The sequence below is a fragment of the Cnephaeus nilssonii genome (assembly GCF_951640355.1).
Source record: "Cnephaeus nilssonii genome assembly, chromosome: 16".
Lineage (NCBI taxonomy): Eukaryota > Metazoa > Chordata > Mammalia > Chiroptera > Vespertilionidae > Cnephaeus > Cnephaeus nilssonii.
In genome coordinates this window covers 20,791,471-20,818,289 of record NC_137087.1, presented here as the reverse complement: position 1 = coordinate 20,818,289, position 26,819 = coordinate 20,791,471, and the positions used below count along the sequence as shown (strand labels likewise).

At 53.0% G+C, this 26,819-nt stretch overlaps 2 protein-coding genes across 4 annotated transcripts in view; one reads left to right on the top strand and one right to left on the bottom strand.

Annotated features, from left to right (window-relative positions):
• Positions 1-8,847, top strand: part of MACROH2A2 (macroH2A.2 histone) — a 41,947-nt gene extending 33,100 nt beyond the window's left edge. The window contains exons 4-9 of one of the 2 annotated variants that reach the window (XM_079793992.1): positions 720-917; positions 1,914-2,024; positions 3,677-3,776; positions 5,071-5,160; positions 6,868-7,042; positions 8,148-8,847. In XM_079793992.1, coding sequence (XP_079650118.1) covers positions 720-917; positions 1,914-2,024; positions 3,677-3,776; positions 5,071-5,160; positions 6,868-7,042; positions 8,148-8,313 — 840 coding nt within the window. In that variant the 3' untranslated portion in view covers positions 8,314-8,847. Of the gene's footprint in view, positions 1-719; positions 918-1,913; positions 2,025-3,676; positions 3,777-5,070; positions 5,782-6,867; positions 7,043-8,147 lie in introns of those variants that run through there. The other variant, XM_079793991.1, reaches the window with a different exon arrangement.
• Positions 8,848-8,961: 114 nt separating this feature from the next.
• On the bottom strand, positions 8,962-26,803 carry AIFM2 (AIF family member 2). Of its 2 annotated transcripts, XM_079793993.1 has the most exons (9): positions 26,519-26,803; positions 18,331-18,520; positions 17,858-17,973; positions 16,442-16,561; positions 15,596-15,688; positions 13,656-13,764; positions 12,543-12,695; positions 11,176-11,376; positions 8,963-10,517 (listed from the first exon to the last, which is right to left on the bottom strand). In XM_079793993.1, the coding sequence occupies exons 2-9, from the start codon at positions 18,506-18,508 to the stop codon at positions 10,366-10,368; spliced, it is 1,122 nt and encodes a 373-aa protein (XP_079650119.1). In that variant the 5' UTR covers positions 18,509-18,520; positions 26,519-26,803; the 3' UTR covers positions 8,963-10,365. The 2 variants fall into 2 exon arrangements, with proteins under 2 accessions (XP_079650120.1, XP_079650119.1); XM_079793994.1 differs by lacking the exon at positions 26,519-26,803 and having other exon boundaries at positions 8,962-10,517; positions 18,331-18,517.
• Between the last annotated feature and the right edge of the window lie 16 nt (positions 26,804-26,819).

Sequence of the window (26,819 nt, the reverse complement as noted above, 5' to 3'; positions counted from 1 at the left end):
TGGGAGACAGAGAAGCCGCCCACCCTGCAGTCCTGGGCACCAGTACCTGTGGCTGGCTGTGGCCTGGGAGACAGAGAAGCCACCCATCCTGCGGTCCAGGTGCCAGCACCTGCAGCTGGCTACAGCCTGGTAGATGGAGAAGCTGCCCACCCTGCAGTCCCGGGCACCAGCACCTGTGGCTGGCTGTGGCCTGGGAGACAAAGAAGCCGCCCACCCTGTGGTCCTGGGCGCCAGCACTTGCAGCTGCAGCACAGGCAAAGCCCCCAGTCCACCATCCCCTGAGGCTGCAGCCAGCCTGGGTGCCTATGGCTGACCAGAGGGAGGGAAGCCCGGATCCTGGGTGCCTGTGGTCAGCTGAAGGAGGGAATCCTGGGTACCAGGTGCGGGCCGAGGCAGAGGTGGTTAGGGGCAATCAAGCCAGCAGGGGAGCAGTTAGGGACAATCAGGCTGGTAGGCAGAAACAGTTAGGGGCAATCAGGCAGGCAGGTGAGCGGTTAGGAGCCAGCAGTTCTGAATTGTGAGAGGGATGTCCAACTGCTGGTTATCCCATGAGGGGTCCCAGATTGGAGAGGGTGCAGGCCAGGCTGAGGGACACCCTCCCCGCTGCCCCCCGTGCACGAATTTTGTGCACCGGGCCTCTAGTAACAAAATAAGAGGAAAAAGAAGAAAGCATACAGATGGTATAAAACAATTCTATAGATTTGCGTTTCTCTCTTCAGCTGCTAAAAGGAGTGACCATTGCCAGCGGAGGCGTCCTGCCCAGAATCCATCCCGAACTGCTGGCCAAAAAGCGAGGGACCAAAGGCAAGTCGGAAACTATCCTCTCCCCTCCCCCTGAGAAAAGAGGAAGGAAGGCCACCTCAGGCAAGAAGGGGGGCAAGAAATCCAAGGCTGCCAAACCACGGACGTCCAAAAAGGTGAGCCAGGCTGCGTCTGTGAGCCAGGGCCTCTCGGAACAGCAGGAAAGTTGAACCATCAAAGATGGAGGTGTAGCCACGTCTCCAAAAATGGGGGACTCCACAGCGTGGTGCTGGGAGAAATGCCAAGCATGAGCTCCAGTCGTCAGGCGGGGTCCACCAGAGGTTTCCAAAGCGTGGGTGGTTCTCATGTTTCCAGATCCCTGCCACTGCCCCCTTAACACCTTACGGGAGAGCCCACGGGAGAGCCGACAGCCTGGCAGGCTGCCTTTCACTTCTCCAGCGCTCCATGTTGCCACTGAAATATCTCTAGTCTCCCCTAGAGAGGCCCCTAGGGCCGGCCGATGGCATGTCAGGTGGCGGATAACCGGACACGCGAGCAGCTACAGCCAGAGGTGCCGTTTGCAGAGTGATGCTTTCAGGTGCTGCCCAGCACAGTAACTGCTCTCCACGTGCGGTTCTTTCCGTTTGCGTTTAACTTAATTAAATCAGATTTAAAAGTGTTTTCTCGGTTGCACGAGCTCAGTGCTCCGTTGCCCTGAGCAGCACAGACGCAGGACGTTTCCACAATCACGGGACGTTCTGTGGGACAGCGCAGCGTCAGAGGCTGTCAGTTCCCCTCCCCAGACCTTCATGACAACACAGAGGTCATGTGAGAGCTCCCTCCTGCCTCGGTGCCCCAGGGACAAGGTGGTGGAGCAGTGTGCTAGAATGACCCTCCCGGGTTCTGATGCTTGTCATCATGAGAAGAGCGAGAATCACACAGCTGTGTGCGGGCTTGAGTGAGAACTACAGGTGCACGTGAACCCTTGAACACGTCGTATTTTTGGCAGCTCCCTTTTCTTGTCCTGATATTGCTACCCTTTGCTTCCCTCCATCAAGAGCAGTAGAATATACGCTAACCACTGCCTTCGTGCCCACGGTGGTGGCCATGGGAAGAGCTTTGGCCTTTTTCTCGAATGACTGCCCACCTGTTCCTCTGATTTCTACCCACAGTCCAAACCAAAGGACAGCGATAAAGAAGGGACTTCGAATTCCACCTCTGAAGACGGGCCAGGAGATGGGTTCACCATCTTGTCTTCTAAGAGCCTCGTTCTAGGGCAGAAGGTACTGAAGAGAATTGTGCTGTGCTGTAGTGAAACATGATTGCATTTTTAAATCCTCACCTGAGGATATGTTTATTGACTTTTAGAGAGAGGAGGGGAAAGAGAAAGAGAGAAACATCAGTCGATTGCCTCCCATACTTGCTCTGACTGGGGATGGAATCCACAACCTAGGTTTGTGTCCTGACCAGGGATCAAGCCCGCAGCCTTTTGGTGCATGGGATGACACCACAACCAACTGAGCCTCCCCCCAGGGCCATGGTTACATTTTTATAACCTACTGTTTACAAGCAGTGATGCCTCCTTCATCCCCAGTTCCCCTAATCTGACTTTCGCTCTGGCCTTGAACTAAAGAGTAAACAAGTTCTTTCGTGCTGAGAATTGTTCATGCTGACGTTGGTCGGCCAAAGGTAAGCATAGAGAGTAGATAGTTGGTCAGTAGATAGGATGGCATTACTGGTTTTGCTGGAAATGGCCCAAGCCCGTTATTTCTGTGCTCACCAAAATACTCATAGCTAACGTTCCCAAGCAGGTTTGGGAGGTCCACGTTACATGGCTCACTGTAATTCATCAGAGAAAGAAAATAGAAATATGGTTCCTGGAAACCCCTGGTGTTAGAAATGAATTATTTGCCAATCATTTCGTCGGCCTGCCTTTCTCAGCTGCAGGAAGAAACCAACAGGCCAGACACATGAACAGTCTCCAGCAGCACAGCGGCGGCCCAGCCAGACATGCAAATAATTCGTTCCCCCAGCATAAAAGTTTACCAAACAGACAACTATCAGATCAACTGGGGCTGAAATAAGATCCACAAGGAGCAGTTGATCAGATCTCTGGTAGCGCAGTGTTTGCAGCCTGACAACAGTACAGTGTGAATCTCGATTGAGGCGGTTGGGACGAGCATGTGTGGGAAGAGTAAATGTGGCAGGTTCCTCAGGCATCGCTGATGGAAGCCCAGAGCAAAGAGGTGGAATTCATGTTCCCTCCAGGGGCCGTCCGCAGTCACAAGGCGATTAGCTTTCTCTCACTTCTTGAGGGGATCGTGAAGTTCTTGCTCACATGGGGAGGCAGTGGACAATGCCTCCATTCCACTAAGCCCTGTGCACGCATGGCAGCATTTCACAAGTGTAGCCCCAAGAATGTGGTCCACTACAGGCGAGGTGGCCAGACATAGGCAGGTCAGGGTCCTGGAGCCCATCGCGTCACTCAAGCAAGGTCAGCAGCTTTGCGACCCTGCCCCACAGGTCTGCATTGCTCTGGGAAGGATGGAGGAAATGGAAGGCAGAGGAGAGAGTGAGCCCCGGGCTTCCCTTGCAGAAGCTACTCAGAGACTCTGTCACCGACCAGCAAGGCTGCCAGGATTGGGAAAGGCAGACATAGGCTGTAGGGACAGGAGAAGAGGGGAGGTCCCGTTTCTGCTCCTGGAAGGGGAGATGTGTGCAAGCTGCTAACCTCAAAGAGAAAATCAAATCCACTGAGCTCCAGAGCCTGTGGAAAACCAAACACCTGGGAACCTTGAGACATTGCTCCATGGACAGCCCTTTGCGTTGACATTCGGTATTAGTAACTGAGAGAGTTAACAGATATGATGTTAAATATGAAGCTGTCTAACAGGATCTAATCTTTCCCACACTCCATCCTTTCTTCCCAATGCAGCTGTCCCTGACCCAGAGTGACATCAGCCATATTGGCTCCATGAGAGTGGAGGGCATTGTCCACCCAACCACAGCCGAAATTGACCTCAAAGAAGACATAGGTAAGGTCCCCGGACTTGAGTAGAGGTGCCACAGGATAGCCCGCTGTTCAGGCACGCTCTTGTGAGGTTGGTCCTTGTCAGCTGGCTGTCCCCTGCTTGGGGTGCCTACCTTTGTATGTAGCTGAACAGCATTCCTAGAGAGTAACTAATTTTGTTTTAAATCTGCATATATTTTTGAAATTTTCATTGAAATGTTATATAAAAACAGATCATTCGTGCACAGCTTGGTGAATTTTTCTTAAAGTGAGTACATCTTTGCAACCAGCACCTCAGAAGTCCCCTTCTCCCCACTCCCAGTCACCATTCCCTCCAAGGGTGACCACTATCTTGTCTTCTGACAGCACAGCTGGCGTCATCTGCTTTGGAGTCTTTATAAATGAAATCATGCAGTATGTCTTCTTTTGTGTCTGCCTCCTTTTGCTCAACTTGGTATTTGTGAAGTTCACTCATATTGTTGAGTATGGTTGTAGTCCGTTCATTTTTCTTTGCTGTATAGTATTCCACTATAGGAATCTATCCCAATTTGTTGATCCATTCTACCATTGGTGGCATTTGGGTGGTTTTGGGTTTAGATAATAATGAGTAATACTGCTACAAACATTGTTGTACATGTTTTGGGTAAAATTCTACATATATTTAAAACTTAAATATTGAGAAAACCATTGATAAAAAGGAAATGGACACCTAGGAAAAGTTCATAGTCTTTAAGGCAGGAGGTGTTACCAGGCTAGGTAGAGGAGCTTGGGAAGGGAAGCTATGAAGGCACGAGAAAGAACAGCATACTCAGTGGTCACCATCTCAGCCCCGGCCGGTGTGGCTCCGTTGGTTGGGTGTCGCCCCTTGCATCTAAAGATGGCCAGCTCGATTCCCAGTCAGGGCACATGCCCAGGTTGTGGGCTCAATCCCCAGTAGGTGGTCATCAAATCAAGGCATTGAATTAAATGAACACAACAGGTACTGAGCCCAGAAAACAGAACACTGGAGCCTCAATTAAAAAAAAAAAAATCAACTTCAGGATTCCTGTCAGGAGACACGTTATGGTCAAATCACCCCCTAAGAAGGTCCTTGAAGAGTCTGTTAGAATCTAAGTCCCGATGGACAGAAGCCAGACCCTGCCCCAGGTGACCACTGGAAAACCAGGATGTCAGTTGCAAAGTTTTATTCCGACTTTCTAAGTACGGGTTTGTTTGTTTGTTTGCTTGCTTGCTTGCTCTGGCCAGTGAAAGCGTGTCTAACAGTGTGGTTGGTGGCATTGAAAATAGCCACAGTGGCTCCCGCCTGTTCTCCTTCACAGGGAAGGCCTTGGAAAAGGCTGGGGGCAAAGAGTTCTTGGACACGGTGAAGGAGCTCCGCAAGTCCCAGGGCCCTTTGGAAGTGGCGGAAGGTGAGTGTGGAACTGGGCCATGTTCCCAGCACAGCCTCGCCACCTCCCTCTCCAGCAGTACATGCTTCCCACACGCTCACTTTGCAAAGGAAAATATGCCGTACCTAATCAGAAGGCTATTTCTTAATTTGAAGAGTCGCAGGTGGATCCTGTCATGTCCTTCGGGGGCCATAAAGTATCTGGATAGTTCAAGTCAGTTTGCTTCAGGTCACCCAAAAATGGTCCGGAGCTCTTGGGTAACTTCAAGTCATTCTCCTCCCTCGGCCGCTGGCAGCCGTCAGTCTGCCTCTGTCTGTGGATTTGCCTGTTCTAGACATGTCATACAAATGGAGTCATACGATATGGGACATTTTGTGTCTGACTTCTTTCACAAATAATTTCTTCGCGGTTCATCATATTGTAGCAGGTATCAGAACTTCATTCCTTTTTTATGGCTGAATAATATTCCATTTTGCTTATCCATTCATCACTCAGATTGTTTCCACCTTTAGCTATTGTGAATAGAGCTGCTATAAACATTTGTGCACAAGTTTTTGTTTGACACCTGTCTTCAAGACAATTGGGTCATTTTTGATGGATGTGTTCAGCTTCAGATCTGTGTCCCCACCCACATCACCCCCCCCCCCCCAATGACCATCTGGTCAGTGCCAGGTGCTGCCCTGATGCTAGGGCCCCAAAGGCGTGGCTCTTGACTTACGGAGGATCTGGTCACTAGCACAGGCCCGCACCAGACCTGCTGAGTCGGGATCTCAGGGTGGGGATGGACATGTCTATTGGTCAGTCTAAAAGCCATTGTATTGGTTTCCTATCGCTGCTATAAAAAATTACCACAAGCCCTAGTCGATGTGGCTCAGAAGATAGTGTCGACCTGCGGACCAAAGGGTCCCAGGTTTGATTCCGGTCAAGGGCACATGCCCGGGTTGCAGGCTCGATCCCCAGTAGGGGGCATGCAGGAGGCAACCAACCCATGATTCTCTCTCATCATTGATGTTTCTCTCTCTCTGTCTCCCCTTTCCCTTCTGAAATAAAAAATATATTTTTAAAAAATTACCACAGATTTCGTGGCTTCAGACAACACCGATCTATTCTCTATGAGCTCTGGAGGTCAGAAGCCCACAGGCTCCTGAGCCAAGGTGCTAGCAGTGCTGGTTCCAGTCCTGGGCTGCCATGTTCCTTGGCTCCTGGACGCCGCTCTCCCATCTCTGCTTCATCATCACATCATCCTCTCCTACCTTGACCTTCCTGCTCCCTCTTGAAAGGATTGTGTTCCCATCTCAATATCCCTCACTCAATCCCATCGCAAAGCCCCTTATGCCATGTAGGTAACATGCACAGCTTCCAGGGATTCGGATGTGGACATCTGGGGAGGCCATTCCGCAGCCTCCCACAGCCCCAGAGGTGACCCTGATGTGCACCTTGGATCGGGAACCCTGGTGAATAGGTAGCCTCACCCGGTGACTAGTTGGCAGGACACAGGAAGTCCGGTGGTGCCACATCAGCTTTAACGGAGCTTGTGCCACTGTCAGAGCCATGCCGCACAGCTCCTGCTCTGTAAACCTGCCATCCCCTTCGAAGGTTGTCCAGTCAACTTCTCTGTCGCCTCCTTGTCCCCACACATCTAACAGGTGTATGCGGGGTTCGGCCTAACCCCCTGGCTTAAGGTGAAGGCTAGGGAATAACCTGCAGCATTTCTCTCCCATGTCCCAGCTGCCGTCAGCCAATCCAGCGGACTTGCAGCCAAATTTGTCATCCACTGTCACATCCCTCAGTGGGGCTCCGACAAATGTGAAGAGCAGCTTGAAGAGACCATCAAAAACTGCCTGTCGGCAGCTGAGGACAAGAAGCTAAAGTCTGTGGCCTTCCCACCCTTCCCCAGTGGCAGGTAGGAGGGGCTTCTCCGGGCGGCAGGGAGGTTCTGAGTCCAGCCTTCTCCCTGGGAACCAGTGCGCTCCACTCACACATCCACTCTGAAAGGCTGCCTTTAGCCTCTGACCAGCTAGTCAGTGCCAGGTGCTGCCCTGATGCCAGGGCCCCAAAGGCAATAAATCCCTCTCCTGCCCACAAGCACCAGACAGCCTAAGAGGCGAGACGGACTCAATAGTGGGGCCCAGCGGACTGCAGAGCCCACCCTCATGCAGACAGGACCAGAGGCTGCCAGCGCAGCAAGCGTGCTGACCAGGTGATAGGGCAAGAAACCCAGCCTCCGTCCTTCAGAACACTCGGAGAGAGGCAGCTTTGGGGAGAAGTGAGAGGCAGAAAACACCAGGCTTTGAAGGCCTTGCTACTCATGGGGATCCTGTGCTGCTTTTGGGAGTGGGGAGTGTCGGAAGGAAGGCCAGGGGGCCAAGGCTGTGACATGCACACCCAGAGAAAGGAAAAGCTCTCACCGAGGGTTTGCTTTCGGGGGTTAGAAGAGGGGAGGTCCCGTTTCTGTCAGTCACTGCTGCTGAAATGACATCCGCACATCTGTCTGTGTTGATGAGAGGAACATTAAGTGCATGAAAAGGAAGTATGAACACAAGCTTTTGAGCATCTATTTTTGCCCTTTAATAAACCATCTACCATGTAAACTGGTTTTGAGGGAGCTAATGAAACCTTTATGTGCTGTTTTGAAGACCAGGTGTTTGAAATGCTGAATTGGTAGTGTTTTTTAAAGCCAAGCTTGACTTAAGTCGGGCTACATATTCAAGCCCAGGGCACCGCTCACTGGTCCGTCCTATGATCTTGGCTAAAACCTGTGCCTGCGTCAGTGTGGCACCTGTAAGGGGATGATGTGGGTCCCCTGCTTCCCCCTCACACCCGGCTGTTGCTCTGACTCGCACCAAAGGAGATCGTGCTGGACCAGCCTGCACGTGGTTAGACCCCGTGCGATGGCAGTCAGCGCCCGGGGCCAAGATAAGGAGGGCCTGCTTTGTCCCGCCCTGGGCTGTTACTCCGTGGGTCCCAGGGACCGAAGTGACACGGGCTCTTCCTTTCCTTCGGCACAGAAACTGCTTCCCCAAACAGACGGCCGCTCAGGTGACCCTCAAAGCCATCTCGGCCCACTTTGACGACTCGAGCGCGTCCTCGCTGAAGAACGTCTACTTCCTGCTCTTCGACAGCGAGAGCATCGGCATCTACGTGCAGGAGATGGCCAAGCTCGACACCAAGTAGCCGCGCGGCTGCACTTGCCAACAGGAGTTGCAGGAGGATCGGTCACAGGAGCAGGTTTTATTTTTTAAAAGGAGAGAGAAAGGGAGTGTTGGGCGGCTGAAGGGAAGTGGGTGGCAGAGGCTGCGGGAGCAGGTCCCGCCCACGGAAGGAGCCTCTGCGTTTTATATTCTCGTTAAAAAGAGCCTCCGTCCTAAAAACCAGGTCTCCATGAGGGGTTCTTTCCATGTGTTTTCTTCCTGTTGTTTTAGAACTTTTTAAAAAAACAGACTTCATTTTAGATTTATAGCATTGACTTTTACACACACAAAGAAAATCCTTTCAAAATTCTTGTCTTCTGTTTCTCCTTTTGCAAGGGAGGAGGGCATACAAGTGTCCCGGGCTCTGCTCAGAGGCTTTCTGTGTTCCGTGATGGAGGAGAAAATTAGAAAGGCATCTCACTGGTGCTTTATCTTTCTTAGTGCCCCGCCATCCCCCTGCCCCCTTATACCTGTAACTACTCCTAAAAAGGATTTACTTCAGGCTTTTTTCTGTTTTGTTTTGTTTTTTAAAGAAAAAGAAAATGAAAGGAAAAAAATAAAAGATTCAGTGTCTTTCTTACAACATATTCTTTTATTGCAACATTTTCCTGTTTGGAAAACTGTCCCCATGGGTGTGGGCACGTCTAGAATGTTATAAACAGAACAAGGCCTGTCTCCAATGGGCTTTGGCTCCCGCCATGCTAGGTAGGCCCCAGGTCAGACAGCACAGAAGGGCCTGTTTCTCAGGCATCGGGTCCTGCTTCCAGAAGGGGGGCCTCGTTGGCCTTGGTCCACAGGAACTCAGCCCTGGGCGATGCCCCAGTGGGGAAGCCATGCTTGGGGGAGAGGCGCATGTCTCATTAGCCCAGGCCACAGCCCACACGGGATGGAGTGAGAGCCCCCGTGAGGCTGGTGTCCAAGGACTCTGGCCAAGTATCCAGAGGCCACATCAAAGGTAAGCAGGGAGGGGCAGGCTGGGCAGGGCCAGAACCTGAGTTTATTCGGATGAACTGATCAACCACTTCTGCTGTAGAGTGAACTTACGGGGTCCAAAATAGGCTCCTCCAGATTGAAGTTCTCTCCCAAGCAGAGGAGTCAGTACACCCTTAACATAGCTGCTGGCAGGCATCCTCCCTACCAGGCCGCGTCTCCAGGTAAGTGACATTAGGGTTGGCCAAGAAACCAGAAGCACAAAACCACAAAGGAGTTTTTTCACTTGTAACTCTGCTCATGACAGCAGCCTGGAAGCACACAGGGGCTCGTCTGCTCCCTGGATGTTAACCGATGGCGACCCATCCACAGGTCACACAGCTCGGCTGCCTCCCCTTAAACACCTCCAGCAGCTGGCAGGCCAGGTCTCGGTCTTAACTTCCCTTAGCTTAGTAAAAACTCACTGTTAGCATGGACTAACCAACAGGGAAATTTTTATCTCTTTCTTCTTAAATATAACCTATGATATATAATCATAGTATATATGGTATAAAAATTGAAATATAGAAAGTTTCGTTAAGATTAAAGACTATAGGGACTAACAGTTTAAAATCAGCCTCCCACTAACAACTGGAGTATTGCAGGATGTGTGGGCTTCCCCACCCTCTGAACGACGGGCAAGACTGGGGTGCAAGACCCCCTTCCTTAGCTGGTCTCACTTGGCAGGCCCTCCTTCCTGCCCTCCAGACAGGAAGCCAGCCCTCAGGAGACCCAGCGCCGGCACACGCACACACATCCAAGGGGAGCTGTTATGCAGAAGGCTGGCTTCGCACTCCCAGGACCGAGTGAAGCATTCGGCCTTGCCAAACCCAGAAAGAATCCTCTAGGGGGTGTCTTTTTAGTCTCTCTCTTTCTCTCTCTCTCCCTTTCTGTTTCTCTCTCTCCTCTCCATTTTTGCTTTTCAGTAAGTTGTGTTTCTGGTGAGTACATCAGTGGCATCTTACTCCAGAAAGAGTGCCCTTTGACAGCTGTCAGGCGGGTACCACTTGTCAGGCAATCCGTTCCCAGGTGACGGTGGTACCTCGTCTCCCGCCCAGCCTCCTCGTCAGGGTGGAGACTGCCGCATGGTTTTCCAGCTCGTGGAGACGAACAGGTCCCGGCTCTTGGCCAGCCGAACCATGAACCGCCCCACATAGAAGCCGCTGATCTGGCCCACACCGTCATTTCTCCCCATGGCCAAGAGGAACGTCAGTGCACCTGTGGAGCAGAGGCACAAACGAGTCCTGCTCACCATCGGTGGCAGGCAATTCCCAGATTTATTGATTAATTACAAATTATTAAAGCGCTCTAGGGAGTGTTTCTGTCGCCAGCTTTAAAAGTTTGTCCTAGCCCTGGCCGTTGGGGTTGGATGTCGTCCTGTGCACCAGAAGGTTGCCGGTTCGATTCCCAGTCAGGGTACTTGCCGGGCTTTCGGGCTCAGTGCCCGGTAGGAGGCGTGCAGAAGGCAGCCAATCGATGTTTTGCTCTCACATCGATGTTTCTCTCTCTCTCCTTCTCCCATAATTAATAAAAAAATTTTAAAAAGAAAAAAAATGTTGGTACTAGTGGTCAGTCATCTCAAAGACTCTGACCATGATTAACCCCTACTCATTTAAAACTGAAGCAAAAGTTGCCCTAGTTGGTTTGGCTCAGTGGATAGAGCCTCGACCTGCAGACTGAAGGGTCCCAGGTATGATTCCAGTCAAGGGCATGTGCTCGGGTTGCAGGCTCGATCCCCAGTAGGGGGCGTGCAGGAGGCAGCCAATGAATGATTCTCTCTCATCATTGATGTTTCTATCTCCCTCTCCCCCTTCCTCTCTGAAATCAATAAAAATATATTTTTTTAAAAACTGTGAAGCACATGGGACTCCCTCACCTGGTTTATAGGCCTTGAAGGGCCTCTGTTTCATGGAGTTGATGATATTGGCCACGGCGATGTTGGCGTGGAGGCCAGCATGATAGGCCATCTTGGGCTCCTTCACGTCGGCACAGTCGCCGATGGCGTAGATGTGGCTGTAGCCCTCCACCTGGAGGTACTCGTTCACCTTCAGGGCACCATTGCTGGCCAGTCCACTATCTGCCAGGCAAAACCAACAGGAAACCAAAACCCTAAGCTGCCATGTGAAGTGGCCCCCGGAGCACAGAGAAGAGGAGCTCTGGTGCCGGTCAAGCCACCACAAGAGGCACATTCTCCGAGGCACGCCGCCCCCCCAGTTGATCCGCTCAGAGCCCCACCGCAGAACTCCTCTGCAGAGGCAAGGTCACCATTCCAGGGTGGAAACTGACCAGAAAGACGGCCAGGGCCATTCTCTGTAACGTGCATGCCTCTGTAAGTTACCATGACTAACACGGTGCTTACGTTCACAACTTGGCCAACTCTTGAATTTTCTTTTGAACGTGGATCAGCTTTTTAAAATAAATACAGGGCTTTAATAAATGATAAACTTTTCATTTTAAGGGACTTTTATCTTTGAAGTATATCATTAGGACAATTAGGTGTTAAATTTTGGGCTCTCTGTCCATTAACCCGCAGTTCCACACACATGCCTGGCCTGGACTAGCTTCCTTCCTCTGGGATGGATAAGTCTTTGCTGCAGGCACAGAGGAGGCGCTCCCCGGGCAGGAGTGGGACTCAGGAATCAATGAGGGAACCTGAGGACACAGCGACATGGGGCCTGACCAACAAGGAGCCACTGAGTCTCCATTCACACATGGAGGCCTGAGTCCATCAGCTCGATGTTTCAATCAGCTCGATGGTCCAATATTGAGCTTTAAGGACAAGAGGCCACAATATTGCCCCCACTTCCCAAATGGTCATCCCAGCCCAAGTGGCCACACACCTGGGTCAGGGTTTGGGGAGAGCAGCACACCTGTGGACAGAGAAAGGCCTGACCCCAGAATTTCCTCTGCATCCGTGATCCAAGGACAGGAAGAGAAAGCAGACCTTTTCCAGCTCTCTGAAACCTGTTCTCGTCTCTTGCTGCTTGGGGGCGGGCCCCCATTTTGGAAGAGTCTCATCTTGAGCTAAATCATTATCACAGCTGAGGAAAGGACAGCAAGAGTGAACCTGAACCTAAATTTAAAGTTTGATGTCACCATTCAGAGGAGACGAAAGAGCTGCTGGGATGGAGGGGAAAAGTAGGGGGTGCCGATTCCTGGGGGAAAGGCCTGAGGGGCCTTGGACACTGGGCAGTGAGGAGGAGGCAACCTGAGGTGTGGACAGTGGCTCTGCCACCTGCTTACCAAATGCACGGTGGTAGGCAAAGCTGTTGATCTTGATGCCGTTGCAGACAATCACCAGGTTGGTGGCCACCTCAGTGCCTTTGTCCGTCTGTACACTGATGCACTCGCGATACTCATTGAAAGGCAACTCTGCCATGTTGCTCACCCGCTCACCTGTCAAGGGAGGTCTGTGACCAGGAGGCTGGCAGAGGGTGGACAAGACTGGTCCACGCCAAAGCTGACCTGGGGAAGTCTGGAGACCCATGAGGCCCCAGGAAAGGCCTGGAGGCTGTAGCCCAATTAGGCAATGACTCCACTCCCCCTTCCCACCCTGCTCCTCCCCCAGTCCACCTGCTACCCCCACAAGCACAATCTGGACACCAGGCCCCAAGGGATACGATGGGAGGAAAGTTCCAAGAAGCAATTTGAGGCTGAGTTTCCCAAGTTCTGGGAAAAGCTATTTGAGGAAGACCTCCAACATGCCTCCCCGACGGTGAGCTATGCCAACCTGCCCAGGCAGGACAGGCCCTCCAGACAAAGGTGAAGCCAGCCTACCCTCCTCACTGCCTGAAAGTAGAGGTGATCACAGTACTGCAGAGCCAGGAGCGAGGAGACAAGTGCCAGCCTGGCTTTCATAGAGCAGACACCACCCCCTCCCTGAATAAAACAAAGAGCTGAGCCCCCGAAGTGAGGAGGACACCCTGGGGTTAGAGCCCACTCGCTAGCTGCTGGGTGGTTCTCCTCCCTCTTGCTCTGGACAAAAGCCACACTCTCACCACCCTCAAGATACAAACCAAAAAACCTATTCTCTCCACCACAGAGACATCATAATCCAGGTCAAATCCTTTAGATGATTTTTTAAAAATCATTCAACAAATAGGTACCACCTGCACTTTGTCCAAACCAACAGCCAGGACAGTGCTGGTCCGTGACATAAAATCCTGTAAGTATGAGGGCTTCTGTCCTGCCCGAGGGCAGACACAACCTCCTCGGACATCAGGGCTCAAATGGGCTTTGATGCTCAACCCCAGGACTCAGAGAACGTGGCCACCCTCTAGCTGAGGGCAGTGACCCAGCCTCGAGCCCAATCGCACTGGGCCAGGGGGAGGGCAGGGCCGGGGGAACGGCACGTACTCAGCAGCAGCTGCACGCCTTTCTGGAGCAGGATCTCCTTCGCCTCCTGCCGGACACAGGGCAGGAGCTCCTTGTCAGCCAGGGCCGTTTGGGAGTGAATAAGAGTGACCTGGGGACAAACGACCATAGGACAGAGGAGCCACTGAGCCTCCTGCACACAGTAAGGGGCTCAAAAACACGCAGCCTGCCTCCCCCACCTCCTCCCCTACCTCAGGTCACAGGTTTGGGAACTGGGGCCCAAGTGAAGCAATTTGCTCAACACTGGAACCAGCTCACGGCAAGCTGGGCTGGAGCCCACGTTCCCGGTCCAGGACTCTCAGAATGGGCCAGCAGGCCACAACCACACGGAGCGCCACGTGGAAAATTACTTCGAACGTCCTTGGGCACTTATGGTCACACAGTCTATATATAAGCCATTGACATTGTAACTGTACGTCAACCTGACATTTACATTAAAGCTGGTTCTAAAACTAGCACTTCCTGGCATGTGGGTCAGCACAGGGAAGCGAGAGGCAGCCTGGAACGGTGTTCAAAGCCTGGACTTTGGAATCAGACTGCCTGGGTTGAAATCCCATCTTGGATACTCACCTGGACACTACCTGACAACTCAGTAAGACGGATCGCGGTCCCACTCCTAGAAATGTTGGAATGATGGGGGCAGGGATTGGGGGTTGAGGGGGTCAATGGAGAAAAAAAAAAAAAAAAACCAAAGGGGATATCTGTAATACTTTCGACAATAAAGATAAATTTAAGCCCTAGCTGGTTTGGCTCAGTGTATAGAGGGTCGACCTGCGGACTGAAGGGTCCCAGGTTAAATTCCGGTCAAGGGCACATGCCCGGGTTGCGGGCTCCATCCCCAGTACGGGGCGTGCAGGAGGCAGCCGATTAGTGATCTCTCTCATCACTGATGTTTCTATCTCTCTCTCTCTCTCCCTTCCTCTCTGAAATCAATAAAAATATTTTTTAAAGATAAATTTTAAAAAAGAAATGTAATGAAATGAGCATGTGTGTATAAAGCACATAACAGCACGGTGGCTGTTATTACTGTTATGTGTCTACTGATCATAAACATACGGAAGTTTTCCTGAGTTACTTCTTACTTCAGACTGGTCTTTACCCCATAAATCAAAATTAATGAACTTTTACATCAATTATTCATAATAATTTCCAACAATTTGTCAGAGAACAACTGTATAATTAAATTAGCCCATATTGATCTCACTTTTCAAAACCAACGTGCCTTTCCCTCGGGAAAGAGAAGCAGCCACAGGCTCCACGCGGCTCTCAGAAGCGGATCTGGCATCAGCTGCAAGCATGCTCTTGCCTCCGTAATTACCAATCATCGCTCAGCCCTCAGCTGAGCCTTCGCAGCTGCCAGGATGTGTGTTTTCTCTCCAGGGTGCCAGCCAGATGCTCTATCCCTCCATCATTAAAAGGGAACAGGGCCACCCTCCCGTGGGCAGAAGGCAGTGCCGGCCAGTCCTTGGTGAGGGGCTGCACCACAGGCTCCCCCTGAGCTGTCCAGGGCAAGGGCTACCGTCTCTTCAAGACCAAAAAAACAACTAAAGGTACTTGTGACCAAGCTAGTTGCCCCAAAAAGAGGCAGTAAAGTCTATGTTCAGATCACAAAGCTGGGACATTGAGGGGACACAGGAGTTAATCTTTGTAAGGGGTCTCCCCTGGCCTTGATTCTCCTGGTTGGACCAGAAGGCAGGACCCCTCACTGAACTAGGACACATCCTGGCTGTCCAGGAAAATTCCCATCAGAAAGGGACTTTAAGGGATCCCTCAGTGCAGAGAGCAGGAGATGGGAAACACAGACTCCCACTGTGTGTTAAGGGAGCTCCACCTCCCAGGCCTTGAGCAAATTCCTGATTTTCCTTCGACAACACAGAAAGAAGCCGGCCACTGAGAGGTCAAAGCCAAGGCCGCTTGCCCACCTCTTTCTCGGGGTACTCGGTTTTAATCTCCGCTGCCATCTCCACTCCAGCAGAGCCTCCGCCCACCACCACGATGGACTGTGAGCACTGGACCTGGAGCAGAAGCAAATGTGAAAACACCCCCTCAAATTCACCCTGCCTCAAGGGGCAGCACTGGGGTCGGGGGGAGGCAGGGGTCCTTGCCAAAAGAGTAGAGAACTCTTTCCAAATGTGAGGTCTAAAGTGCTTCCTCGGGGCCTAGCACTTGCTGGGTGTCTCCCTGCATTTTCTCATTTGATGCTCACTCACAACAGCCCCAAGAGGCAGGTATCATACTACCTGCCCAGCCTTCAGATGACCATGGCCCAGGTCTGTCTGAGTTCAAAGCCGGGCTCCTAACCTCTACACGAGTGTCTTTTCTCCCGGCTTCTCAGAGCTGTGCAGAGAGGGGAACACCTGGCCAAGTCAGGTAGCAGCACTCACCCCGAGATCCTCCCCTGTCTCCACTCCTCATCACTTCGAAGGGGACAGAGCACCCACCCGCTCTCAGGACTGCTGTGAGAGCTGACTGAGGGCATGGACCAAGCCTGCTCTATAAACCTCAAGGCCCTGTGCCACCAGGAGCCCCGAGAGAGGAGGTGGGATCCCCAGTCGCTACGTGAGCAGGTCTGGGTGCTCATGTCCAGACACTGATGACAGATCCAAAGGTCTCCTCCCAGGAGTCTCTCTAATAACTCTCCATCTTTGTAGCCACTGTCACAGCCCTGAACACCTCCTAGGGCCTCCCTGTTGTCCCCCCAGTTGTTCTGCTCTCCAGGGGCCACCCAGTCTGCGCTCACTGCCCTGCCCGGGGCCAGGGGCGCTCACCTGCTTCACCATGTTCTCGTAGGCCTGAATGGCCTCCTGCTGGCTGAAAACCTGGTTCAACTTGCCGGGGAAGAACCCAGTGCTGCCCGTGGCCAGGATAAGATGCGAGAAGGGCAGAGCCTGTGAGGGGCAAGGAAAGAAAGGTGAGGGCAAGCCCGGGTTCCTCATCCAACCCCAGGCCCACGGGTACTGAGCCCTCTGGGCACTGAGGCAGCCCTCCTCGGTGGGGAGCAAAACCATCACATGGTTAAGCCAAGGGGGGGCGGGCGGTGCTAGAATCCAGGAGAACCTAGAGAAGCAGACTTGCCTCCTGCCAGAGCCCCCAGCATGGAAATGAGAGGGCTGAGCTCTCCACAGGGGGGGGGGGGGGGGGGGGGCAGGGAAGCTGGAAACGGGAAACTACCTGTGGGGAATAAGGGGGATTCCAGCTTCCAATGGGGAATTAGTTTAGACTCTCATAGGTATTTTAGAAGAAATTGCCCCCTGCACCCCCAAAACAAAGGAAAGGAGGGAGGGAGGGAGATCCTGCTTGGAGCCTAAATATATCAAGTTGACAAAACCAGTGCTGCTCTGATGGGAGGAGGACGGGAGGTCTGCATCCCGCCTGGCCCCCTCTTCCCATGGACCCTCATGGACCCTCCAGGGCTCTGAAAAGTCTGGCCCGAAACCACAGAACAAGGCGACTCTCAGCAATCTTTCCAACCGAGAGATTCCCGGCCCTAAAATTAATCCAAGTAGGATTGATTCACACCAAATCAAAGGACAGACATTGCATCCCCTTTTTCCAATTCCCCTTCAGTTTTGGATAAAGCAGAGGGCAATTAGTGACCCTCAACAGGACGATTGGGCTGGTGGCAGCTCATGGGTGGAGCTCACGTCACTGCAGGTGTATACCAGGCGCCGAGCTACTACCCGGGCTGAGGAACAGGAAGAGGAATGGAGGAAAAGTCTGCCCCCATGACTTCCCAATCCAGGGATGTGGATCCAGTGTGTGCCTACCCTTTGATTCCAGTGGGCGCGGAGGTTGGCCAGGCCTGGGGCTGGTCCAGGACACTGGCTTTCTGAGCGTGGGCTCTGGGAGGAAACTGCCTGAGTTCAAATCCCGGCTGAGTATCTTCCTGGCTGTGGGATCCCGGGAGAGCCACTTATCCCCACGTGACAGGAGGATACGCCACTTCCCCGAGTCATGGCGGGCATCACAGGAGACCGTGTAAAGCTTAAGCCAGTGCCCGGGTACAGGAAAGGCTCAGGAAATGTCTGCCCCCACACTCCGTGGCTGCTGCAGTCAGGCCTCTGCTTATGAGGAAGCTGCTCTCAGCGCCAGGCAGGGCTGGGGGCCAGAGGCCGCTCACCCCCGTGAGGCCTGCCAGGTAGACCTGCCCAGGTCTCCCACCAGCAGCTGTCAGCCCTGCTCACCTCGCCATCCTCCAGCAGCACCGTCTGATTCTTCAGATCGATCTCAACCACCACGCCCTGCCGGAAGCTATTCTTGAAGCTCTTCGAGTAGGAAATGAATGTCTTTCTGGCAAACCCTGGGAGTGGACACAGAGGAGGTCACAGTGTAAAACTGGGCTGCCCACAGGAGACAGAATAACCCAGAACCTCTCCTGAACTGCATACCAACAGGGGTGCCCCTGACCACACATCTGGGCCAGTGGTGTACCCAGGGTATCCACCACCCCAAAGTGCCAGTCTGGGCCCAGGGGCCTCAGGGAAGCTCAAGTTCTTACTCTAGGGCCTTGATATGGTAGCTGCTTAAGGCCAATGACCTTTAGATTCTCCAGAATTTGTCTAGCGGTTGAATCTAGGTACCGTGCCCTAAGTCGAGAAAACCGCCCCAGGCCCACAGTGTGGTAAGACCAAGAAAGCCCCAGAAAGGAGCCCGTTACCGCTCTCCACGGAGGCCCGGAGGGCTGCCACGTTGTGGTGGAAGGAGTCCTTCATGTCCACCAGCGTGAAGGAGATGTTCAGTGCCTGCAACTGGCTGGCGGCCGTTATCCCGCCAAAGCCCCCGCCTACGATCACCACATGCACACCTCTCACTTCCATGGAGACCTGGGACCCCATCTCGAACCGCCACTGCAGGGATAGAAGGAGAGACCACATCGGAGTCAGGGGAAGCTCAAGGCTGGGAGGGCAGGGTGAGCCCACAGCAAGAAAGGCCTCAAATGCTGAGACTTGACCTTTTTAATTTATGTCATCGTTAAGATTTTAATTGTAAAATCTGAATTCCAAAGGAACAGGGGTATCATAATTCCACCCCATCCCCCAACCACACAGTTCCGTTCTCCACTGCATCCATGTTACCAAGTTTATATGAGTCCTTCGGAGATTTTCTGTGTACCTACAATCGTAATTGTTTTTGCACACATTAAACTATTCTGCATTTTTCCCCATTCAATATATTTGCTCACTCGTCAACGTAACTTAAATGAGCTCCTGCTCTTTGATGTGCCCTGTGCTGTGGATCCTGGGGTCAGAGACAGACAGACAGATGTCAGAGACAGACAGGCAGATATGGTCCCTGCCCTTGCGAAGGAGGGGCTTACAGACCGAAGGGCAGGAGGAGGATGCGGACCTGGGAAGCTGGTCAGGTGCACAGTAACAGAGACGGCGGGCACACCTGTGGGGAGCTGCAAGCACGGGCCACGTCACAGGAACGGAATAACATTCTTAAGCCCCAAGCTAAGCAAACACTCGGACCAGATTCTGCCCACTCAGGTCACCAGCTTGAGCCCCAGGTCTAAGGAGATCAAGGGACAGGTTTTGACCATCAACCTGCAAAATAGGATGCGGTGTGACTGGGCCGTGACCGTGGGGCAGGGAGGAGAGGCCTGCAGTGGGCAGGTCATTCCCCGAGCATTCCTGGGCCAGGGGCTGTACACCAGGACTGCTGGGCAGCCTCCCCGGAGACATGGGGCCAGAAGAGACGTCTGCTGCGAGAAGAAACAGTGCTGGTTAAAGACTGCGAAGGAATTGAGAAGGACGGTAGGGAGCAGTGCTGATCGTGAGGGATCCAGTGAGGGGGAGAGGGGAGCAAGCACCTGCTTGATGCCAGGGACAGTGTCTGCAGAGGGTGGAGGGCCAGGACTGCAGGCCACCTGTGCCCCAGGCCCACACTCACACCTGGACTGGTGCAGCTGGACCAGGGTCCAGCAGACTGAGCAAACCCTGGTTGAGTTCCTGAGGAGCTGAAATTCAAAAACCCTTGGCCCAGAGCATGACACTGGAGGACATCTGAGGCAGAGGACAGCCCTGGGCTGAGTCAGCACAGAGGGAAAAGGAAGAGGTGGCGAAGCTTGCCTGGTGCCCCCAGCCAGCCTGAGAAGCAATCTATCAGGCTCACCATCCAAAGAGCCTGGGTCCCCTGGCGCATCCCAGAGTCTGTCCGAGGGCTGAGAAGCTGGCCTGGGGCTGCAGACAGAGGCCTTACCCCAGTCCAGCTTAACCCCAGAGAAGGCTGCTCATGGTGCGGGGCCTCCGGCTCTCCAGTGTGGGAGCCCAGCTACCTGGGGAGCCACCTGGACTGCAGCTGAGATCCTGAGAGCAGTGAGGGGTTGTTGGGAGATGCTGGCTGGAGGCAACAGGCAATCACACCTCCTCCTGGCCTGTGCCGGGCTCTCAGGAGGCAGAAATAAAGCAGGCTGCCGAGGAGAGACACTCAAGGACGGCAAAGCTGACATGCACAGAAAGCAGCAAGAGAGGCCCAACAGCGGCCGTGGGCATCAGGGATGGAGGTTCACAGTGGGGGCGGCAGGGGGTGGCAAGGAGGAGGATGTGGACTCGGGTCAACCTTGAAGGGCAGACAGCTTCCCCTTGATGGGGAAGCGTGCTCCAGCCGGCCTGGGGCCCTCTCGGGCAGCACCCCAGCAGCTGGAAGACTACCCCACTGTCCTAGGCCCACCCCTCCCCCCCTGGCCTCCATTTACCCCCTGTAATGTGAGGGGGCACCCTAAGATGTCCTTGCACACATAGGTTTCCAAAACATGGTGGCCCCACAAATGGTCCCCACACTTATAGGGGCAGCTTATGGTTGGAGCTCCAGGCACTGTTCTTGTTGGTATTCAAATGTCCACTGCCTAATTTGTCCCCTGGGGGAGGGAGAACCTGGTGGGGGAGGGAGAACCTGGTGAGGGAGGGAGAACCTGGTGAGGGAGGGAGAACCTGATGAAGGAGGGAGAACCTGGTGGGGGAGGGAGAAGCTGGTGGGGGAGGGAGAAGCTGGTGGAGGAGGGAGAAGCTGGTGGGGGAGGGAGAAGCTGGTGGAGGAGGGAGAAGCTGGTGGAGGAGGGAGAAGCTGGTGGGGGAGAAGCTGATGGAGGAGGGAGAACCTGGTGGGGGAGGTAGATCTGACAGAGAAGATTGGAGGGGATTTTGTTTCTCACTGGCTAAATGGTCCCCAACTCATTGAGGCTTGTGCATTCTGCCCATTTACAGATGAGGAAAGAGCCCTCAGCAGTGCTGAGCCCAGGACGAGTCCCCAGCAGGCAGTGCCACCTTCACTGCTCCAGGCCCTCAGAAAGGTCGTCCTGAGTGTTCATCGGGCTGAATCTGCCAACTGGGCCAGAAGGAGAATGTCTCCTGGGAGCCAAAACCGAAGAGGGCCCAGGGCCCCGTCCGAGGTCAGGAGTAAACACCAGGAGCTGAGCAGAGGCTGGGAATAAGGCAGGCGATGGAAGGGGTGTGTCACCTCCCCTCAGCACGGCCCCCTCTGTGCCAGCCTGCCTTTGGGTCCAGCAGCCCACACGGTCAGGGAAAGGCCAGAGCTCTGCTTCCAAGCCGGCTGGGCAAAGGCCGGGAGAGGCTGCCCAGCTGGTTAGGGGCGGGCCACCATGGTCAGGTCACACTGCACCACCTAGGGGAGCTCAGGAGGAGCCTTAGAAAATACCTGCGACCTTCTCCACGGAGGATGGAGTTTGGGCCAAGAAGTCCGGTGGCAGAAAGGGAGGCTGAAGATGAGCTCAGGGAACAAGGTGGGTGGCCAGGAGGGCAGGTGACAGGGGCCAGCACGCACAGGGTGCCTGTCACACCTACATGCTCACCAGTTCTGACCACCAGGCCTGCCCTGGGCCCTTCCCGGGGAGGAGAGTAAGCCCAGCAACCCCAGTGCAGGCCTGGGGGGCAGCAAACTGGCCCAGGATCAACTGGCTTCCCCAAAGGGCAAACCCTGGCCCACCCAACCAGGTACACCCTCAATGAAGGCAAGGTGCTTCTCTGGAGCTCCAGTGAGCAGAGTTCCAGGGTCTGGGCCTGAGGGCGCCCCACCATGAGGGGCTGGATGAGGCGACGAGGAGGTCCTGAAGCCCCTCCTGGAATCTGCTCTTCTCTCTCCTCCACTGACCTCTGACACCCTCACTTGGGGGATGGTGGGCTGGCGGCTCTCCAGCTGATCCACCCTTCCTCCTCTGCAGCCTCCCTTGCCCAACATTCTTGCACACCCGGGTCTGCCTTGGCCAATTCTTTTTTTTTTTATTATCCTCACTGGAGGATATGTTTACTGATTTGAGAGAGAGAGAGAGGAAGGGAGAGAGAAAGAAACACTGATGTGAGAGAGAAACATCGATCAGTTGCTTCCCATACATGCCCCGACCAAGGATTAAACCCACAACCTAGGTATGTATCCTGACCAGAAATCAAACCTGGAAACTTTCAGTGTATAGGACGGCGCTCCAACCAACTGAGCCACCCAGCCACGGCCCAGTGCCAGTTCTTGCTTGGCCCCTGAGGCCACTATCCACTCTGTAAGATACCTAAACCAGGTACTCAAGCCACAGAGCTGCTTCCCAGCCACACACCCTGTAGGTGCTCAAAAAGCACATATAGCCCTGGCCAATGTGGCTCAGTGGTTAGAGCATCAGCCTGTGCACCAAAGGCTCACAGGTTCGATTCCCCATCAAGGGCATGTACCTGGGTTGCAGGTTCGAGCCCCGGCCCTGGTCAGGGTGTGGGAAGCAACCAATTGATGGTTTCTCTTATATCGATGTTTCTCGAGCTCTCTCTGTCTCTCTCTCTCTTCCTCTCTCTCTCTTTCCCCCCTCCCTCCCTTTCACTCTCTCTAAAAATCAATGGAAAAAATATCCAGCCTCAATCAATGGGAGACCCCATCAACAGAAGACTACAGGATACACTGTTATACACACATACAATGGAATATTCTGGAGCCATTCAATTTTAGAGGGGATGCTTTTTACATGAAATGCGTGTCCACGATTTGTCCACACCCATACGATGTACAAGACCAAGAATGAATCTTAACGTAAATTATGGTCTTTGGGTGACTGTGTCAATGCATGTTCATCAACTGTAACAAGTGTACCACTCTGGCGGGGGATGGTGATAATGGGGGAGGCTGTGCATGTGTGAGGACAGGGGACATATGAAAAATCTTCTGTACCTTGCCCTCAGTTTTGCTATGAACTAAAACTACTCCACAAAAATAAAGTCCTTAGAAAACAAAGTTTGTTACCTGGCCAGTGTGGCTCAGTGGTTGAGTCAACCTATGAACCAGGAGGCCACTGCACAGTTTGATTCCCACTCAGGGCACATGCCCGGGTTACGGGGGCAATCCCCAGTGGGGAGGGGGAGGCGTGCAGGAGGCAACTGATCAATCATTCTCTCTCATTATTGATGTTTCTATCTCTCTCCCTCTCCCTTCCTCTCTGAAATCAATAAAAATATGCAACAAAAACAAAGTTTGTCCATGAAAAAGTCAGGTAATAGAACAGCCTAATCCCACTATGGGCAATCAGACATGTGTACTAGCTACATATAAACATATACATGTAATAATTACAACAGCTAGCATTCATTGCCTTTTTATCTGTGAGTTGTTCTCTCCATTTTTGATAGAAAGTCAGTAACTTGCCCAAGGTCAAGCCTCACAGTCTGACAGACCTGAGCTCTGGTCTGTGTGGCTCAGTGGTTGAGTCAACCTATGAACCAGGAGGTCACTGCACAGTTTGATTCCCACTCAAGGCACATGCCCGGGTTACGGGCGCAATCCCCAGTGGGGGGGGGAGGGGGGAGGACGTGCAGGAGGCAACGGTCCCAGATGACGTTTCTACTTTCTTCTTTGAGTTTGTTTTTGGGTTTGTTTGTTTTTTGTATTGTTTGAATATTTTTAATATATTTTATTGATTTTTTACAGAGAGGAAAGGAGAGGGACAGAGAGCTAGAAACGTCGATGAGAGAGAAACATCGACCAGCTGCCTCTTGCACACCCCCCACCGGGGATGTGCCCGCAACCAATGTACATGCCCTTGACCGGAATCGAACCTGGGACCTTTCAGTCCGCAGACCGACGCTCTATCCACTGAGCCAAACCGGTTTCGGCAAATATATTTTATTGATTTTTTACAGAGAGGAAGAGAGAGGGATAGAGAGTTAGAAACATCGATGGGAGAGAAACAACGATCAGCTGCCTCTTGCACACCCCCTACTGGGGATGTGCCCGCAACCAAGGCACATGCCCTTGACCGGAATCGAACCTGGGACCCTTGAGTCCGCAGGCCGACGCTCTATCCACTGAGCCAAACCGGCTTCGGCTTGAATATTTTTAAATGAGTGTGTCATTTTTACAGAAATAATAAAGCTTTAAAAACAGGGCAGACCTCCTACCAACTAATTTTTTAAATTGAGATATTAGTCATATAAAATTCACTATTTTGAAGTGTACAATTCAGTGGTTCCTAGGACACTCATAAAATTGTACAACCATCACCACGATTAAATCCAGAACATTTTCAACGCCCTAAAAAAAAAAAAGAAAGAAAAAACTCATCCATTAGCAGTCATTCCCCATTCCCTCCTCCTGCAGCCCCTGGGAGCCACTAATCTCTGTCAGTCTCTACACATTTGCCCATTCCATACCTTTTGTCTGGTTTCTTTCACTTAGCATAATGTTTTCAAGATTCAGCCAAGCTGTAGCATGTATAGTATTTCATTCCTTTCTATGGCTGAGTGATAGTGCATTGTATGGAGGTACATTTTGTTTATCCGTCAGCTGATGTACATTTGGGTTGTTTCCACCTTTTGGCTCTTGTGAATAATGCTGCTACGAACATTCATACACAAGTTTTTGTGTGAACGTATGTTTTTAACTCTCTTGAGTATATACCTAGGAGTGGCATTGCTGGGGCCTATGGTAAGTCTGGATTTAACTGTTTGAAGAACTGCCAAACCCACCATCTGATTCTGAATTGAACATCAAGCCAAAGGAGAGAGCACAGAGAGTCTTAACGCAATCTGCCCAGATTCAGGAAGGTTCGCTTAAGAGAAGGTCCAAGAGAACAAACCCTAATTGTCCAGGGACTCCTAAGGAAATTTACCTTTGCCCTTCCCCCAACACATTCATGCTCGTGCCCACACATATATACGTACACACACACACAAATCTGATGTACAATGGAATTTTCTCAGTAAATCCTGTTTCTACCAAGGAGACCCAGCCTGACCCCCGGCGAGGGAGGGGAGGGTGTTAGTCTCTAATAATACAAACAATACAAACAGAGGCTTTTAGGAATCTACTGAAAAAGAAGCAAGTTACATGTATGCCGAAGTTGTAGAGCGGTCACGCCTCAGAACACATACAGCAGGAACCACATGGGTTCCAATCAATGCAAGGACATCGTCCAGGATTGCTTCACAGAGATTACAAATGAAACGAAGTCTGGCGTCCTCAGTGGTTATGCCCAGGGTAAATTTCTACAGCCACGTTTCCAGAGTGGCCATCCTGTTTGAGAGGGCCTCTAGGTGTGACTCCAAGCACCACGAATGTCCCCTATCCAGCCGGGGACAGGCCGAGAGTAGGCCTTCCATGGCCCATTCCCCAGGGAATGCATGCTAAATATAACCCCAAAATACCAATTTCTGAAAGGGACTCAGAGTCTGACAAAGGAGCTATCCTTTCACGCCCCAGGAGAGGGCAGCTCTGGGCAGACAGGCTCATTCCAGTGGCCTGCACACTCCCCTACCACAAACATGTGCCTCTGCCAGTCACCAGTGGCTTAGCGATTCCCAAAACATCCCCGTGGTCTGCTCACTTCCTGTGTCTGGACCCTCCTGGCTTTCTTATTTCACCACCAGCCAAACACCAGCCAGGCCCTGGCGCACACCAGCCCTGGTCAGCTCTACTGCTGAACTGCTGTCCTGAACAAGGCCAGGCCCAACTGGGAGCAGTCTCCCCCTGGAATGGAGGCCCTCCAGATGAGGGGTTACACACAGTGCTCTTAAAGGGCTTCTCTCTAGGGGCTGGGGTGAGGGTGGGTGGGTCTGCGAGCTTAGTGCTTGCACAGGGGCATACTGGAGCACACACACACACACACAGTGGAGTCTGAGCAGGCCTCCTTGATAGTTTACACATTTACATATTTTACAATGGCCTTGAACACGAGACACACACCTGGGATGCCGGGTAAGCCCTCCCCAAACTATGTCTGCCCCCCAGCTCTGTGCCAGTCCTCTGTGAGATCATCGGGCCCAAGTGCCTCTCCCCTCCCCACCCTCAGACACAGCCAGGGGTCAAAGGGACACTTGTTGGAGGGGACAGGCAGGGTGTGTTTGGTGGGTGGGGCTGGAAGGAAAGCGCCCACCGTCACCCACTACAAGCAGCTCCCCGGGAATTTCAGGCGTCCTGGGCTCCCCAGCCCCATCCGTTAGTCCGGCGCCCGCGGAAGCGGGGCTTCGTGGAAAGGAGAGGTGGACCTCCTAGCGCAGTGGTCGGCAAACTCATTAGTCAGCAGAGCCAGATATCAACAGTACAACGATTGAAATTTCTTTTGAGAGCCACATTTTTTAAACTTAAACTATATAGGTAGGTACACCGTTATTAACTTAATGAGGGTACTCCTAAGCTGGCCTAAGAGCCACACTCAAGGGGCCAAAGAGCCGCATGTGGCTCGCGAGCCGCGGTTTGCTGACCACTGTCCTAGTGTAACCCGGAGCCTGTGGGCCCTGAGCCCCCGGCAGGTCCCTCCTGGAGCCGGAGGCTTTCCTCCTTCCCCGGGACACCGGCTTCAACCAGCGGCGGCCTCGGGCCGGAGGGTGGGGGTTAGGGGCTGAATGGGGCACCCTCCTTACCTGGGCAGACTTGGCCGGCACTTCGGGGGCGGCCGGGTAAACCCCCCTGTTGTGTTTTGGGGAAAGTGGGGTGGTGCAGGCGCCCGCGTCCCAGACGACCGCCCCCTCCTCCTAAGGCCACAACTCCGCGCACCGACTTCCGCCGCAGCCCGTCGCGTTCCGCGGGCCCCGGCGGGTCCCTGTTGGGGAGTCTGCGGGGGGCCCTGCGGGCGCCGGGCAGCCCGAGAGCGCGCCTCCCGCCTCGGCGCCGCGGGCGGTGCGGGTCGCCCCGGGACCACGGCCCCTCCCGGCCCACGTGACT

Excerpts from the sequence above, each read along its gene's own strand:
- AIFM2 (XM_079793993.1), bottom strand. The coding sequence starts at position 18,508 with ATGGGGTCCCAGGTCTCCATGGAAGTGAGAGGTGTGCATGTGGTGATC. Across the intron at positions 16,562-17,857 it reads TGCTGCTGGAGGATGGCGAG|GCTCTGCCCTTCTCGCATCT; the intron begins GTGAGCAGGGCT and ends TGCCCCTCACAG. Across the intron at positions 15,689-16,441 it reads ACGAGAACATGGTGAAGCAG|GTCCAGTGCTCACAGTCCAT; the intron begins GTGAGCGCCCCT and ends CTTCTGCTCCAG.